General features: G+C 38.9%; 1 protein-coding gene across 3 annotated transcripts in view; it reads left to right on the top strand.

Moving 5' to 3' along the window:
* The first annotated feature begins 5,529 nt into the window (after window positions 1-5,529).
* The window catches only part of GUCY1A1 (guanylate cyclase 1 soluble subunit alpha 1), a 28,440-nt gene continuing 19,114 nt past the window's right edge, over window positions 5,530-14,855 (top strand). For 2 of the 3 annotated variants that reach the window (XM_021698896.2, XM_044912591.1), the window contains exons 1-3: window positions 5,530-5,803; window positions 9,359-9,420; window positions 13,494-13,552. In XM_021698896.2, coding sequence (XP_021554571.1) covers window positions 5,549-5,803; window positions 9,359-9,420; window positions 13,494-13,552 — 376 coding nt within the window. In that variant the 5' untranslated portion in view covers window positions 5,530-5,548. Of the gene's footprint in view, window positions 5,804-9,358; window positions 9,421-13,493; window positions 13,564-14,855 lie in introns of all 3 variants that reach the window. The other variant, XM_044912592.1, reaches the window with a different exon arrangement.

Genomic DNA, 14,855 nt, shown 5'->3' with positions numbered 1-14,855 from the left:
ACATAAAGATTTAGGATTTATAGTCCCAAAGGTATAGTTCTTTAGTTATAAAACATTCTGTAAACATTTTGATATAAAAGTTGAGAATCACATAAAACATTCTGTAAACATTTTGATATAAAAACTGAGAATCTCAGAGTTAAAATCTCCTTACTATAGACTATACTAAACTCTGCTATTACTTCAAAGATGTCAGAGAATTGCTCCCAATTCTAATGAAAAAAGATTGTGAATCATACCCACCTTATTTTTAATAGAGAATTAATACAGTTTGGGGCACCTGGGTGGCTCAGTCGATTGAGCATCTGACTCTTAATTTTGGCTCGAGTCGTGACCGCGGGGTCCTGAGATTGAGCCCCATGTGGGTCTCTGTGCTCAGGGGAGTCCGCTTCTCTCCCTCTCTCTGCCCGTCCCCTCACACTTTCTCGCTCTCTCTCAAATAAATAAATAAATCATAAAAAAAAGAAAATACCGTTTGTTAAACTAGAATTATCAGTATTAAATAAAATTATTGCCATAATTATTATTAAACATAAGCTGTATGGATACTGTAGCTTTGGTGAGGCAGTTGCCATCAGGAGAGGGGGGATTTCTGGCATTTTGGTCCCTAGAACTGAGGTTGCCATTGCCCTTAGAGTTGACTTCTTTGTTTTGGGAAGGTTGACTGTATGGGCTCTCCAGTTACAAAAATTCGAAGTAAGTACCCTACCCTCTTCTTAAAGATAGCTGGAAACACCTTACTTACACTTGCATGCGGATGCAGTCTTGGAAGGTGAATGCTCTGTTCTGTAACATAAACTGGAGTCAGCTTTCCCACATCTGGGCTTTTGAAGAAGGAGAAATTACTTTCCAAAAGGAGATTTTAGCAAGATAATTGGAGCACACTGACTCCCACAAGGTGTTATGTAATAGTGAAAACCCAAATTCTGGGCTCAGTTGTGATTGAATAACCAAAGTCATGGGAAATGGATCATGGACTCTTTTGATTGCTCTCCATGGGCCCTAGAGTCTTTTCTTCACTGTGGTATTGAGAAGTAAAGTCAGAGGAATATGTCTTCAGTGTCCTTCAGCCCCCATATCCAGTCAATAGCTAAGGGCTATAGATCTCTACTTGAAATACTCTGGAATTGATCCACTCTTTCATGCTAAGGTCATTATTTTAGTCCAACCCAGATCAGCCACCTGTCCAACTCTGACACATTTCTCATTCTCCATTCCAAATAATCCTTTAAAAGTACAATCTAACCTATTCACATTCTTACATCTTAGTCTTTCAGGTGGTTGCTCATAGAATAGTTTTTCTTTGTTTAACAAGGTTTAGAGAGCCCTCCACAATCTTGCCCTCTGCCTGTCTCAGCTACCTCCACCATCACCTTGCTCTCCCTGAGCCCATGCTCTAGCCATGCTGGAATTATTTCAGTTCCTAGAACATAGCTAGGTCTGTCTTGGCCCCCAAGCATGCTGTTCTGTTTGGAACTCTCTTGACCTGGTTCAGGGTCACAGCTCCGCTCAGATGTCTCTTCCTCCTGGGACTGGGTTTGGATCCCTGATTTGTACTCTGAGAGCACTCACTTGCCCTTCTCTTTTATGTAGCATGGATCACACGTGGAACTGATGTGTCAGAAATAGTTCTCCTGCCAGATTGTGAACTCCCAAGAGGGCAGGCAATGTCCTTTTTTCACTTCTTTGTCCCTGCGCCTGGAAGAAGGCCTGACACATAGTATAGGCCACCGCAAATACCTGTTGAACAGAATGAAAAGTGAATGACGTAGAAGTATCAAAGAATCTGTGGGAGTGGAGATTATGAAAAAGAAAAGGCAAATGGCACTTGAGAATTCGTCAACTATGTTAAAAGCCAAAAGGTTCATGAGCTTTAACTTTTCAGAAGGTTATCGTGTCAGGGTGTCAGTAACTCAGTGGAAGCAAAAGCCAGGGAATTGTAGACTTAGGAATAAATTATTTTTTAAGGAAGTGAACACAGCACCTAAGGCCTCATCTTTCAAGAAGTGTGACCATAAGGGGGAACAGGGATGAGATGAAACAGTCTGACATTGGCTTGCCTTTTTTTTTTTTTTTAAACTTAGTACTGGAGTGACTTGGACATTCTTACCAGTTTTTCTAGTACTTTGTCCTGGTTTCCTGATAGATCACAGGGGAAAGTTCTACAAATATTTCCCACTGAAAAATGAAAAGAAACACATTATGAAAGGCTGATTTATAGAGCTTTATTTAATTTTTTTTTTATTTTTGAAGAAGAAAGACTTTTTAGATTTCTGGTCTACCTGAAAATTAAGCTTGACACCGATTTATGAAAATGGTGATGAGTCTGTGCTGCTGTATGTAAACTTTATCCTCACTAAGGCACTTTTTGTTTCTAAGTTCTCTTCTCCTTTCAGCTACTCTTAAAAATTTCGACTTTGGAATTTGATCTTAAAACACTTACATCTCTTTAACCACAGATTTTGGCATGGCTAGGTGCTAGGCCTGAAATTCGACATTGGCTATAACTATTTGCTTTTACTATAGAGACTTAGTTCTTAGGCTCCTCCCACCATCCCAATTTCTAATTTGAAATCTGCTCTTTAAGACCTGCTGTCGTAAAAGAGGCTTTCTGTGTCAAAGTCTTTATGGGGTATTTTCTCTCAGATCTTGGTATAAGTAGAAAACAAGATTTTGTGTGTTACTCTAGAGTTGAAATGATGGACAGCCCCCTTACCTGAACAATCACGCATCCTGGTTATTAATATGAGGCCAATAGCTGGGTCATTATTCTCACCGTAGCAGAGTTAATCACTTACTAGTAAAAGGGAGAGAGCATTCAATACATTTGAAGGCTGTTTAATCATCAACCTTGGGGATGGCAAATACCTCTCCGAGTTTCTGAGAACATATATCCCACTGCTCGCCAGGGCCTTGTCACCAAGTTTATTACTTTAATTAATTTGTTTTTCCCCTACCAGGTTACTCTCATTTCTACAACCATCTATGTACTGAGTTCAGCCACTGACCAAACCATTTCCAAAGTCACTGCTAATGTTACACATGAAAATCATCACTTGTTTAGTTGAAGAATGTATTCTGTATTCCTAGCAGGCAAACACAAGACAAACATAGGTTTCCAAGGTATCAGCACTGAGTACATCTGTTTCATAATGTAATTTCATCAGTTGAGCAGATGAAGAATGCTAATTAGCTTGTTTATACATATGTGATTTAATGAGACTAAACACTTAACTGATCTTAAAGTAAGCACAACTTGTTTCCTGTTGCTGTTTTTACTTAATAAAAAACAGTGTTAGACACATTTTCTGGAAATTATAGTGCTGTGCAATATAGGAGAAGAAAGAATTTCAAGGTTGACTGGTCGGTTTTATTCTTTTGCAGCGAGATTGAATAGGAGGCTGAGAATCAAAATTTTGGGTTTGGGAACAAGGGTTGAAATCGAACATTAATGAGAAAGTTAAACTTAGTGGGAGACTTTATCATAAACTGTATTATGTCGAACCCCTAAGTCCCAAACTAAAATTCTGATATGTACTACCAGAATAACTTATTTTAAGGAAAAGTTCTATACCTTCATCAGATCCAATCTAAAATTTATTTTTTTTGTTGCTTTCCTTTTTTTTTTGAGTACTCTCTTCTTCTAGTTATTATAATTATCTTTTGATATAACTGAAATCATGGCATTCAGTTAATATAGCTCTTTTTCCTGAAGATTAATATAAAATAATGGTATTATAATTTTTATAGTTATTTAATATTATCTACTATGCTGCCTTTTTTTACTTTCAAGTTGTACAAAACTGGATCCACATAGGCTGCTATATTTTGGAGGTGGGGTGGGTAGAGGAGATGAGGAAGTAACTCTGGTCCTACAGGCAGAATTCTGTTTGGATTAAAATGCTTCGGTTAACCTGCTCAGCTTTCTATAACCAGGGGTCAGCAAGCTATGGCTTGATCCAAATCGATAGGGTGAATCTGAGGGCCAAATCCACAGCAAATTGTTTTTGCAAATAAAGTTTTATTGGAACACATCCATTCCATTCCTTTGTATATCAGCTGTGGTTGCATTCATGCTGCAATGGCAGGAGTTAAGTCACTGATAGAAACCCACAAAGCTGGGGCGCCTGGGTGGCTCAGGTGGTTAAGCGTCTGTCTTCAGCTCAGGTCATGATCCCAGGGTCCTGGGATCGAGTCCCACATTGGGCTCCTGGCTCAGCGGGGAGCCTGCTTCTCCCTCTGACCCTCTCCCCTCTCATGCTGTTTCTCTCTCGCTCTCTAAAAAATAAACAAATAAAATCTTAAAAAAAAAGAAACCCACAAAGCTGAAATTATCTACTCTCTGGCCTTTTACAGAAAGGTCTACTGTCCACTGATCTAAAGCATGTATGAGAATGGAAGTTAGTGAGTAGTAATAGTTACATTCAGATGCATTAAAGACTGAGTAACATCTATTTTCTCAGAATTGAATCATAAAATAAATGTGGTTGAGAGCCTGGGATTTCTAGGACTCCAAGTAACCATTCCTTCTATCACCAAATTACCTTTGGGTCACTCAGTAGCCTGCTGAGAGAACTCCCTATTCTATTCTGGCAGAAAATGTCTTCTGCTCGTGAATAGATAGGATCTTCCTTGTATCTTCTTGAAGATTCTTAAATTACATGTGATCACAGATTTGGGGGAGGACTTTAAGTAGAGAGTAGCAGCAACTTCTTGGTTTACTCCAGTGTCATCTAGATTCAGATCCAGAGGCCCCTGCAAATCCAGTGGCATGATCTTAGAGGAGTTCTTCGAAAAAAAAATTATTTGTTTTTCACTTTGATGATATTTTAAAATTATTTTGCTATTTATAGAAACAAGTATCTTCTTTTGCAGTAATCATTTCAATTAATCTTTTTTCATCTGAAACTCAGTATTTCAGATCCAAAAACATGTACTTGAGCATCACTACACACATATATATATATATATTTTTTTTCCTTTAAATATTGGGAGACACTGGTTTCTGCTATTCTGATTTTTCAGAAGGGAGAGCATAATGAGAATGTAGTACTTAGCCCTAAGACATAGATTTATACTTGGCTTTTGTCATAAAACCATTAAGTTCCACTCTTGTGGAATCAAACTAGCCCGAATGGGCTATAAAAATGGAAATCAGTCGTTTGTGGTAGGGACATTTGGGAGAAAATTATGCTCCATTCGAAAAATATTAAAACCAAGTATTTTACTAGGATACTAAAATGCACACATAGCAAATAAAGACCTTTACCAAATGGTTCATCCAATTTGGAACTGACATGTCCACCAGAATTTTCTTCTTACTTGAAAATGACATATGAATGTATGGTCTTTGCTTTTTTACACCTGCCTTTTTCTGTTTTTGTAAGTATACAAAATCACGTGTCTTTCTGTTCTGACTTTCTACTACCCATAGACACCCCAGTCACCAGTATCCTTGATCTGCTAGTGGCTTCCGCTGGTCAGTCCCACATAAGAAGAACGGCTCACCCAGAGGTGCTCTACAGCAGGGTGAGAGGCTACTAACACCATGTTCTGCACAAAGCTGAAGGATCTCAAGATCACAGGGGAATGCCCTTTGTCCTTACTGGCACCTGGGCAGGTTCCCAAGGAGCCAGGGGAAGAGATAGCAGGAAGCTCAGAGAGTGGCAAAGCAACTCTGCCCATCTGTCAGGATGTCCCTGAAAAGAATGTACAAAGAAGTCTTCCTCAAAGAAAGACCAGTAGGAGCCGAGTCTATCTTCATACGTTAGCGGAGAGTATTTGTAAACTGATTTTTCCCGAGGTGAGTGCTTGCCCTTTTGAGATTTTACTGATATTTTGAAAATTGTAAAAGAATATTTTTTAAGGAAAATGTTAACCCTTGCTTTCTCACTTGCAAGGCTATAAGAAATGTGGACTATTTCCTGGAAACGTATAAAACCATTTCTTGAAAGCGATCATGTTCTTAAATTATGTTTAATCTTAATCAATGTTTAAGATCGTGAATTCTTTTCAACAGGATCCTGCACTCTGATGAGCTTTATGACTTTGAGCAACCACTTAGCCCCTCTTATCCTCAGCTTCCTTATCTGTGAAATGGTGGTAATAACAGTACCTACTCCCTAGAGTTTTAATGAGCACGAAGGGACTTAATCCATGGCTCTTGCCATACCATAAGTGCCTGTTAGTTGTTAGCTATTATCTTAAAATTAAATTCCTTGAAGAATAACTTATCTTCTACCCATTTTCTTCTAATTCCAAAGAGCATTGTATGTTCCCTGCCATCTGTTGAGGTGGGAAAATCTCCCTTTTCCTCCTCCGGCTCTGCGTCTGAAGTCTCTGCACAAGCCAGGCTTGACCTGTTTCCTTGAGTCAGAGTCATGGCCCCATGCTTGCACATTAGCTCGGACACTTCTTGATCTAGCTCTGTGAGCTGTGTAGCCTCATGCCCCTTTGAGATCTGGAGCACCTTCTGTTAATCCACCTATAAGAGAATCCTGGGGACAGGGCACGTACCTAATGAAGTCACATATCTTAGGAATAGAGGGATATGTGGAGAGCTCCTCTCCCCCTGCAGGGCTAACAGGAAGAGCAGCTGACAAGTCTTCATGATGTCTTCTTCCCTCTGGCAGTGTTCACAGTTTTATATAAACTCACTTAATCTGAGAGATTGGACATTGATCTAATCTGACTCCAGCTATAATAATCCACTGAACATTTTTAATTCACCCAACACCCACCCTTTGCTTTGTGTGGAGCACTGAAGAACCACAGACTGCTGATTTTTAAAACTTAAAGGAACTTCAAAGGTAATCTTGTTTCATTTCCAGGAGGACTTAGGGAGGTTAAGCAACTTGACTAAAGTCACACATCTTCCGAAGGGCAGAGCATTACTCCTGTCAACAGTATGGCTAGGGTGACTGAGAAAGAAGGGACTAGCACTGAAGCTTGAAGATGGAGAAATTAGAATCAACAGAGAGTTGAGGGAACTTGGTTCAAATACAGTTTTAACACAATAGGACTTTGGTTGATGGCCTTTGACATGGAAATATTTCATTTTTCTCACCCCACCCCAATTACTGGGCAGCCAGCTTTGGCTGGGATGGGTGACGTCATACTTCATAGGGAGTTGGTTGGCATCATCGTCTGGGAAGTGGTTGGGACTCTCATTTCCAAGAACAGAGTGAGACACACAGAGATGAACAGATGGTGAGGATGGGAAAGCTGGAGGGCTCCCATGCCTTCCCTGGGTCCTGTCATTACCATCTTGGCTTCATTATTGTGTTGGATAAATTTTGAATTCCTGCCATTGAAGTCAGACACACGTCAGAATCTCTTTTAAAAACATTCTGGGGGCGCCTGGGTGGCTCAGTCAGTTCGGCGTCTGCCTTTGGCTCAGGTCGTGATCTCAGGATCGAGCCCCGCATTGGGCTCCCTGCTCAGTGGGAAACCTGCTTCTCCCTCTGCCTGCTGCTCCCCCTGCTTGTGCGTGCTCTCTCTCAAATAAATAAATAAAGTCTTCAAAAATTTTAAAAAAATATTAAAAACATTCTGAATACCAACTCTAAATGATATTTTACCTTTTTTACTTTTTCTTCATTTGGAATAATCTGTATTGTTCGTGAACTCATAGGAATAAACATCAAAATTTGACTAGAGCGTCATGTAGCAGGGAAGGCAAAGCTGTAGGAACTCTAGGGGGTAAAAGGGGTACATTTGGCATTAATGACTAGAACTCTGACAACTGAGACCATTTGCCTTATAACAGTACTTGCTGGATGCGTTTGGACTATGTAGTGATGAGTGTAGATCACTTCATCAACTGTCCAAACATCAGCACGTCTTTGATCAAATACAACTTTTTTTTTCACTGATTCTTTTTTATGTGGACAGATTTAATGCTTAGCCTACTGTTTAGTTTCAATTCTATCAGCAACCTAAAGGAGAGACTCAGAACGGCATTCGACAGCATTATAGTTCTTGTTTTAGATAATTAGATTTAACTCTGCAGTCATGGTGTTTTGGGTTTGTTTGGGGTTTTTTTGGCAGGGGAGGGGGCAAGTATCCTTAGAAGATTTAGAGTGGGGAGATGTCATTCCAGAGTAGTGGAATAAAAGGGCCTGAAAAGGTGTTATTGCTCATCCAATGCAAACTTTTCGTTTCTGTTTTTTCCAATAAATTCCAGATTTTTTCCCTAAGCTCTATGTGCACTTTAAAACTAAAAATTCTTTCCATAATTCATTTTATTAAAACAGAAGCTTGCTCTATTTTGCTTAACTCCACTGCCTCATTTGACCAGTGGGAACTGTAAGAGGGATATAAATAGTTCTTAGGGAAAAAGGAATTTCCCAACTTGGAACATAACCAGAAAATTCTTTACTTTCCTCTGGGCAAACCACAGAAAGAATCAACAGTTATATATACACTTATAGATACATATGGTTTTTATATGGAATGCAAAACATTGGCAGCCCTGCTAACCAACACTCTAAGTCCTACTTACCAACTAGTTAGAGAAAATAAGCTGTTAACAGAGATTAATAGATCGTCAAGTATTTATGAAGTTTGGAGGCTTATATACAAATATAAGCAATGTATACAAATAACTTACAATGTGGAAAAACTCATGAAATACTCAGAAATCAATAAAAGAGAGTAAAAGTGTAAGTATTTGATGAAAATAATTAGTTCAAAGAAAGGAGATTAGTACAAGTTTGGGTAAATGCAAGATTTGTTTCAAATCAGGGATCAACTGACCTTGGTGAAAGCTTGGATTTAAGGTATTAGAGAAAGGGGAAAGACAGAGATAGCTCCAGAGTTTTCTAGGCCAGAACATGTAAATGAAATATGAAACATAAATTCGCATTTGTAGTTGAGAAAATCAGCAGGGGGGCCGGGTGTAGGGTTTGTGAAGAGAACAGGAATTTGCTTGGCTCGAGCCACGCTGAGATTGAAGCGTTGGCAGCACATCCAAGAGGATTTCCTGACCCAGCGGAAGTGGTGCTCACAATTCCTTCGTGGAAGACCTGGCATTACCAACTGGAGTCTTCTATTTGGATTCCGATTCAGGCTGACCTTGTTTTGTGGCTGTCAGTGAGACCACCCACAAAGTGTGAAGCCTGGGAGCCACAGCCCACATCATCCAAACTCAAGTTAGTCAAAGCTCGTTGTTTCTTCCCAGAGTTGAGAAATTTATAGAAAATCAGTCTCCGTTTACAAAGCGTAAATTCACTGCACTCATCAGTAAAGTAATCATGTCTCTGCTTGATAGAAAAACTTCCAGGACAAATGTTTAAAATATCTATCTTCAAATAAATTATTGAAGGGAACGTTTAAAACTTTTCTTCTCAATTTTTAGTTGGAGCGGCTGAACCTTGCACTTCAGAGGACACTGGCGAAACACAAACTAAAAGAAAGCAGGTAAGGGGCGCCTGGGTGGCTCAGTTGGTTAAGCGACTGCCTTCGGCTCAGGTCATGATCCTGGAGTCCCTGGATCGAGTCCCGCATCGGGCTCCCTGCTCAGCAAGGAACCTGCTTCTCCCTCTGACCCTCCTCCCTCTCATGTGCTCTCTCTCTCATTCTGTCTCAAAAAAAAAATAAATAAAAATAAAAAAAAAAAATAAAAGAAAGCAGGTAAATTGAACCACTTTAGGTTGTGTGAACCTCCCATTACACTTAACTGATAATCACTGCAAATAGACACCACTTAGTGAATGCGTCGACGTTTTTTGAATCACTGTGGTATTCGAGAAACTGGACTAAGTGTTTTAACTGCCACTAATCTGAAAGTAAGTGCATTTATTTTTCACGTTGAATACATCCCTGAGCTCAGATTTATATAAAATGTTTAGGATTTTACAGCTGTTCAGGAAAAGGTAGAACTGAGTTTCAAGCCTGAGTTTTTCAGGAGCCCATGATTTTAACTATGTTGCCATATACTGCTGCTTTTAACAAGCTGTAAAGCCTATTCTTTCCTACTAGAGGTAATGTCAATACTTCACAGGTAAGGCAGGGATCCCAGATGATCAGTACAGACTCCTGTCAAAAGGTGGAGCAGGGTCCCGGTGCCGGGGAGCGGGGGAGGGGGGCACCTCCCGTACACGTCAAACTTTCAGCTGCTGCAGCAGGAGGAGATTGAAAAAGAATCAAAGTTGGGAGAGTGGTTGAAAGGGAGAGGTTGGGGCGCCTGGGTGGCTCAGTCGTTAAGCGTCTGCCTTCGGCTCAGGTCATGGTCCCAGGGTCCTGGGATCAAGCCCCGCATCGGGCTCCCTGCTCCCTGCTCCGCGGGAAGCCTGCTTCTCCCTCTGCCACTCCCCCTGCTTGTGTTTCCTCTCTCGCTGTGTCTCTCTCTGTCAAATAAATAAATAAAATCTTTAAAAATAAATAAATGAAAGGGAGAGGTTGACTCAGGGGGCTTGAGGCAACAGCTGTTTATCAGTCCTAAGGGAAGTGTTTCCACATTTTTGTAACCCCTTTGGTTATATTTGTAGGCACTGGCTGAGTATCAATTCCATCTATACTTTTTTCTTGAACTCTGTCTTTGAAATTTGTTTAAAGAAAGGGTTTAAAGGATTAATATGTAAGATGGTTTGTTTTTGTTTTTTTTTTAAAGCCGCTTTCTAGAGTTAATTTTTTCAAATACATCTTGGCACATTTACTGCTGGTGGGGAATTTGATTGGCCTTGTTTTTGATTCCTTGGAATCTCAAGGATTATTTCATTTGTAAATAATAGAATAAATACTTGGGTTCAAATTTGCAGAATTGAACATTGCAGCTTTGCAAATCAACACCGTTGTCGGGAATATGTTATACATTCATTCATCTGCCTATTTCTCATGAGTGGGTTATCTGTCCTTCATTTTCCCTGTTGACTAACTGGTCCCAGACTGCAGACAGCGGGCAAGCCAGGAATGGGTCAGGAGGGGTCCAGAAGGAGAGAGTGTGAATCTCTGTGTCTGACAGAAGCTTTGTTTACACAAGTGATAGGAAAAGCATTCCAGAATGCCTCTGACCTCAATTCTCAGTCAAGCTGATAAAATAGCCACCAGTCATTGTAGCTAGCTACTGTGTCTGTCTGCTTAAGTCCTTGGCAGCCAGTTGCCTCAAAATTGATTCTCAGGGCTTTGTGTTCTGAAATGTTCCAAGCCAGAGGCTGCAGGGGTTCAGTTAGGATGTATTCCCAGTGGTGTATCTCTTTAAAAATACCTCAAAACTTAAAAAAAAAAATCATTTTATTTGGAAATCTGAAAAGCTTTTTTTTACCGTTTCCTTGATTTCTTAAAGAGCTGATCATACTTTTAAATTGTGCTAATGATAATTATTCAGTTGTTGAAATAAGATGACAAACCTTTTTTCTCATGACTGCCTGCTGATAGGCTAAATGGCTTCTTCTGTTTTGCTGTTTTTTAGTTCTTGGATATATTTTTTGTTTCCTTTTCTTCCCCCATCTTCATTTTGGAAAGTCAGCTGCCATTTCTACTGCTCTCAGCCTGCCAACCACTGAACATAACTCTTTTTTTGGACTATTTATTATCTTATATGATTTGAAAAGAAAAAATCAATATATTAAACAATAAACTGTCCCTAAATGAAGACTGGAGCCCTCTGCCCCCCCCACCTTTTAAGTGAATGAATTTTAATACAGTCATTGTGATATCTCTCTGGGTTGGTTTCACAGAGAGCTTTTGCTTTGTTTCTTTTCCCGGGAATCTTCTTTTTTTTTTTTTTTTAAAGATTTTATTTATTCATTTGAGACACAGAGATAGAGAGAGAGAGCATGAGAGGGGAGAGGCAGAGGCAGAGGGAGAAGCAGGCTCCCCGCTGAGCCAGGAGCCGGATGCGGGGCTGGATCCCAGGACCCTGGGATCATGACCTGAGCTGAAGGCGGACGCTAAACCATATGAGCCACCCAGGCGCCCCTTCCTGGGATCTTCTGATCACATCAGCATATCTGTGCATGGCTGGTATGTGTGTGTGAGTGTGTGTATGTGTACGTGTGTGTGTATGTGTGTGTGTGTACAAGCACACACACATTTGCAGGCACATATGCAGGTTTAGTCTCTTTTTTTAAAGGTCAAGACAGAGAACTTATTTTTATTTGCATTATGTGCTGTTTGCACTCAGTTTTGCTCACATCTCTTATCATGGGTGCAGGGAATTGGCAGAATTAGGGTTCTCTGAGCAGAAATGCTCTCATTCTTTAGGAAAACAAAACAGGAATTGCTTAAATGAGAAAAATAAGCAAATCTGAAGAAGATTAACATAAAACAATATATAACAAGAAGTTTGGGGATATTTAGACTCAAACTAAATATAAAATTAGATAGTGAAACTCAACCAATTTAGATAAGGAAGTATTTCTACCTAGCATTTTAAAGTTATAAGCAATGTACCTTTTATGTGATAAAGTAGTGGACTGAGCAGTTTTCCTTCTTGAAAATATTTCGTTTTGAAACTTCTCTACATGTATTGTGTTTTATTGAAACCTGTTTAAAATTTAGATTTTTGCCTGTTTGTAAACTTGGCTTATCTAATGGTAAATTGAACTACAAATAGAACCTTAGGTGTCTTTTAACATGTGTTAGTAATTTGGTCATAACAAGTCATCACTATCAGAAATCATCAAAAAACAAATAGGCAAACATGAATCAATAAGTCATCTACTCAAAATTACCAAAACTTTTTATCAGTCAAAATGTATGCTATTATATTATCAACTTCTGTGCTGTAAAAACCAATGCAGTAATTGAATAAAGAATAGATTTCTTTAGTTACTAACTTTTATACACATAGCTCAATGTAATAATGCTGGAGAGTTAAATATATAGAACCTTAAACTCAGAAGCAAGATATGCTATGTATTTGTTTTAGAAAAAAGATAGTGGGGGCACCTGGGTGGCTCAGTCCCTTAAGCAACTGCCTTCAGCTCAGGTCATGATCCCAGGGTCCTGGAATGGAACCCCAAGTCGGATTCTCTGTTCAGCAGGGAGTCTCCTTCTCCCTCTGCCTGCTGCTCTCCCTGCTTGTGCCCTCTCTCTCTCTCTCTCTCTCACTCTCTCTGTCAAATAAATAAATAAAATTTAAAAAAAAAAAGAAAAGAAAAAAGATAGTGGAACTTAAAAAGTGAAATCCATCAGTATGTAAATTTTTCTTCTTGGTTGTGTTATCAGAAAACCCTGGGCAGCTTTATTACCATCCTTACTTGCCCATTTCATACGCTGGTTCCCTGCCAGTGTAAACCTCTATAGTATTAGCCTAGGTAAAGTTAACTTACAAGGTATATATGCTTCAAAAAAATGAGGAAACACTCCAAATCGGGTATATTTTGGGGTTGCACATGTCGTTGCTCCTTTCTTGTAAACTTGATAGTCACGATTTGCCTCTACAGAAAAGGCAGCTCACACTATTTTCTGTCGTCATGTCTGTATGTTATAATCAGAAGTTGTAGCATTCATTTGTCAGTTTATAATTTAAGATGTTGACATATTTTCAGGATATCTTTGGAAAGAGAAGACTTGGAAAAAATAATTACAGACCACGCAATTGCAGCAGGTAATAGAATTGTTTAAGTATATGTAATTAGGGAGTAATTATTCTTACAGAACTAATATTTTACCTATAAACTAATATTTGCTATTAGTAGAAATATTTACCTGTAGAACTAAAATTTTCTCCTAAAATATTCATATTTATTTTTTGGTGACTTCCAGTGTGAAGTATTCAGTATTATGTATTGTGTTAACATAAAGAGTAATTCTTTTTCATGCTTTGTATTTTTGTTTGACCGAAAACATTTCCTCTTCTTTATAATGTTTATTTGCTAAGACATAGATAAGGCTGCATGGGAAGCTGACTCATAGACATTTACATGCTTGGCCTTGAACTTAACTAAGTATTCTTCATTTATTCATGAAAAATTTTATTCAACAAAGTAAAATAAAGAATGTTTTTGAAGGTTGGAAGCAGTCCTGGGAAAAAGGATTAGCAGGGTTCTCATATTAATGATTAGTTTGAGGGAAGCAAGTACATGAGTAACTTTGTCGTACTGTCCTTTTCAAAGTTGGAGGACACGGACCAATGGGTTAAATCTTTCTGAAGATACAAGATACTAAGAATTTAATGATGATGGTGATGGCTGACATACTGAGCCCTCCCTGGGAGCTGGGCACTATTTTAAACATAGTCTCTCCACATCACAACAGTGCAATGGAAAGGGCACTACTGTTCTTCCAAATTACAGATGAGAGAAAAAATGATACACAAAATTTAAAGAATAAAGGAGATTAGGGAAGGAGAAGTTACAGGAAGTAAATTCCAAACAAATATTCAGGTAACATTAAACAACAAGAATGCTGTTTTGCTTAAAAAAAAAAAAAAATTAAAAATGACTTTATATCATCTCTAAAGAAAAAAATGACAAATCTGAGTTTCATGACTGGTGACTTTAAATTCATTCCTGTTTGACATTCCTACTGCTGGAGGCCCTCCAAGTGGGGACAATGCCCCTTCACCAAGATGTACTGTGTTTGTCATTAACAGAATGACGGGAGAGCTTTTTCTGAAATGAACCTGATTCTGTAATACTGATTGTTCTTTTGTAAGAACAGTCTCTTCGGGGAGATTAAAAGTCATATAGTATACTTAATTTATCATTCTTTTGTAATTAACTGATGGGGAATTTTTATTTGGAGTTTCCAGAATTGTAGAGACTCACCGACATAGATAATCTGAATATAGATGGCTAATTTTGGTGGAAACTCTTGTTACCAGACATAAAGGGGACCAGATCATCCCATCAAATGGTGTTAAAAATAGTAGTTAACTGTACTACAGCTCTTCCAGGAACGATAGAGTT

The sequence above is a fragment of the Neomonachus schauinslandi genome, chromosome 2, assembly GCF_002201575.2.
Source record: "Neomonachus schauinslandi chromosome 2, ASM220157v2, whole genome shotgun sequence".
In the NCBI taxonomy this organism is placed as follows: Eukaryota; Metazoa; Chordata; class Mammalia; order Carnivora; family Phocidae; genus Neomonachus; species Neomonachus schauinslandi.
The sequence above is the reverse complement of the archived record's forward strand: the minus strand, read 5'-3'. Positions and strand labels throughout refer to the sequence as shown.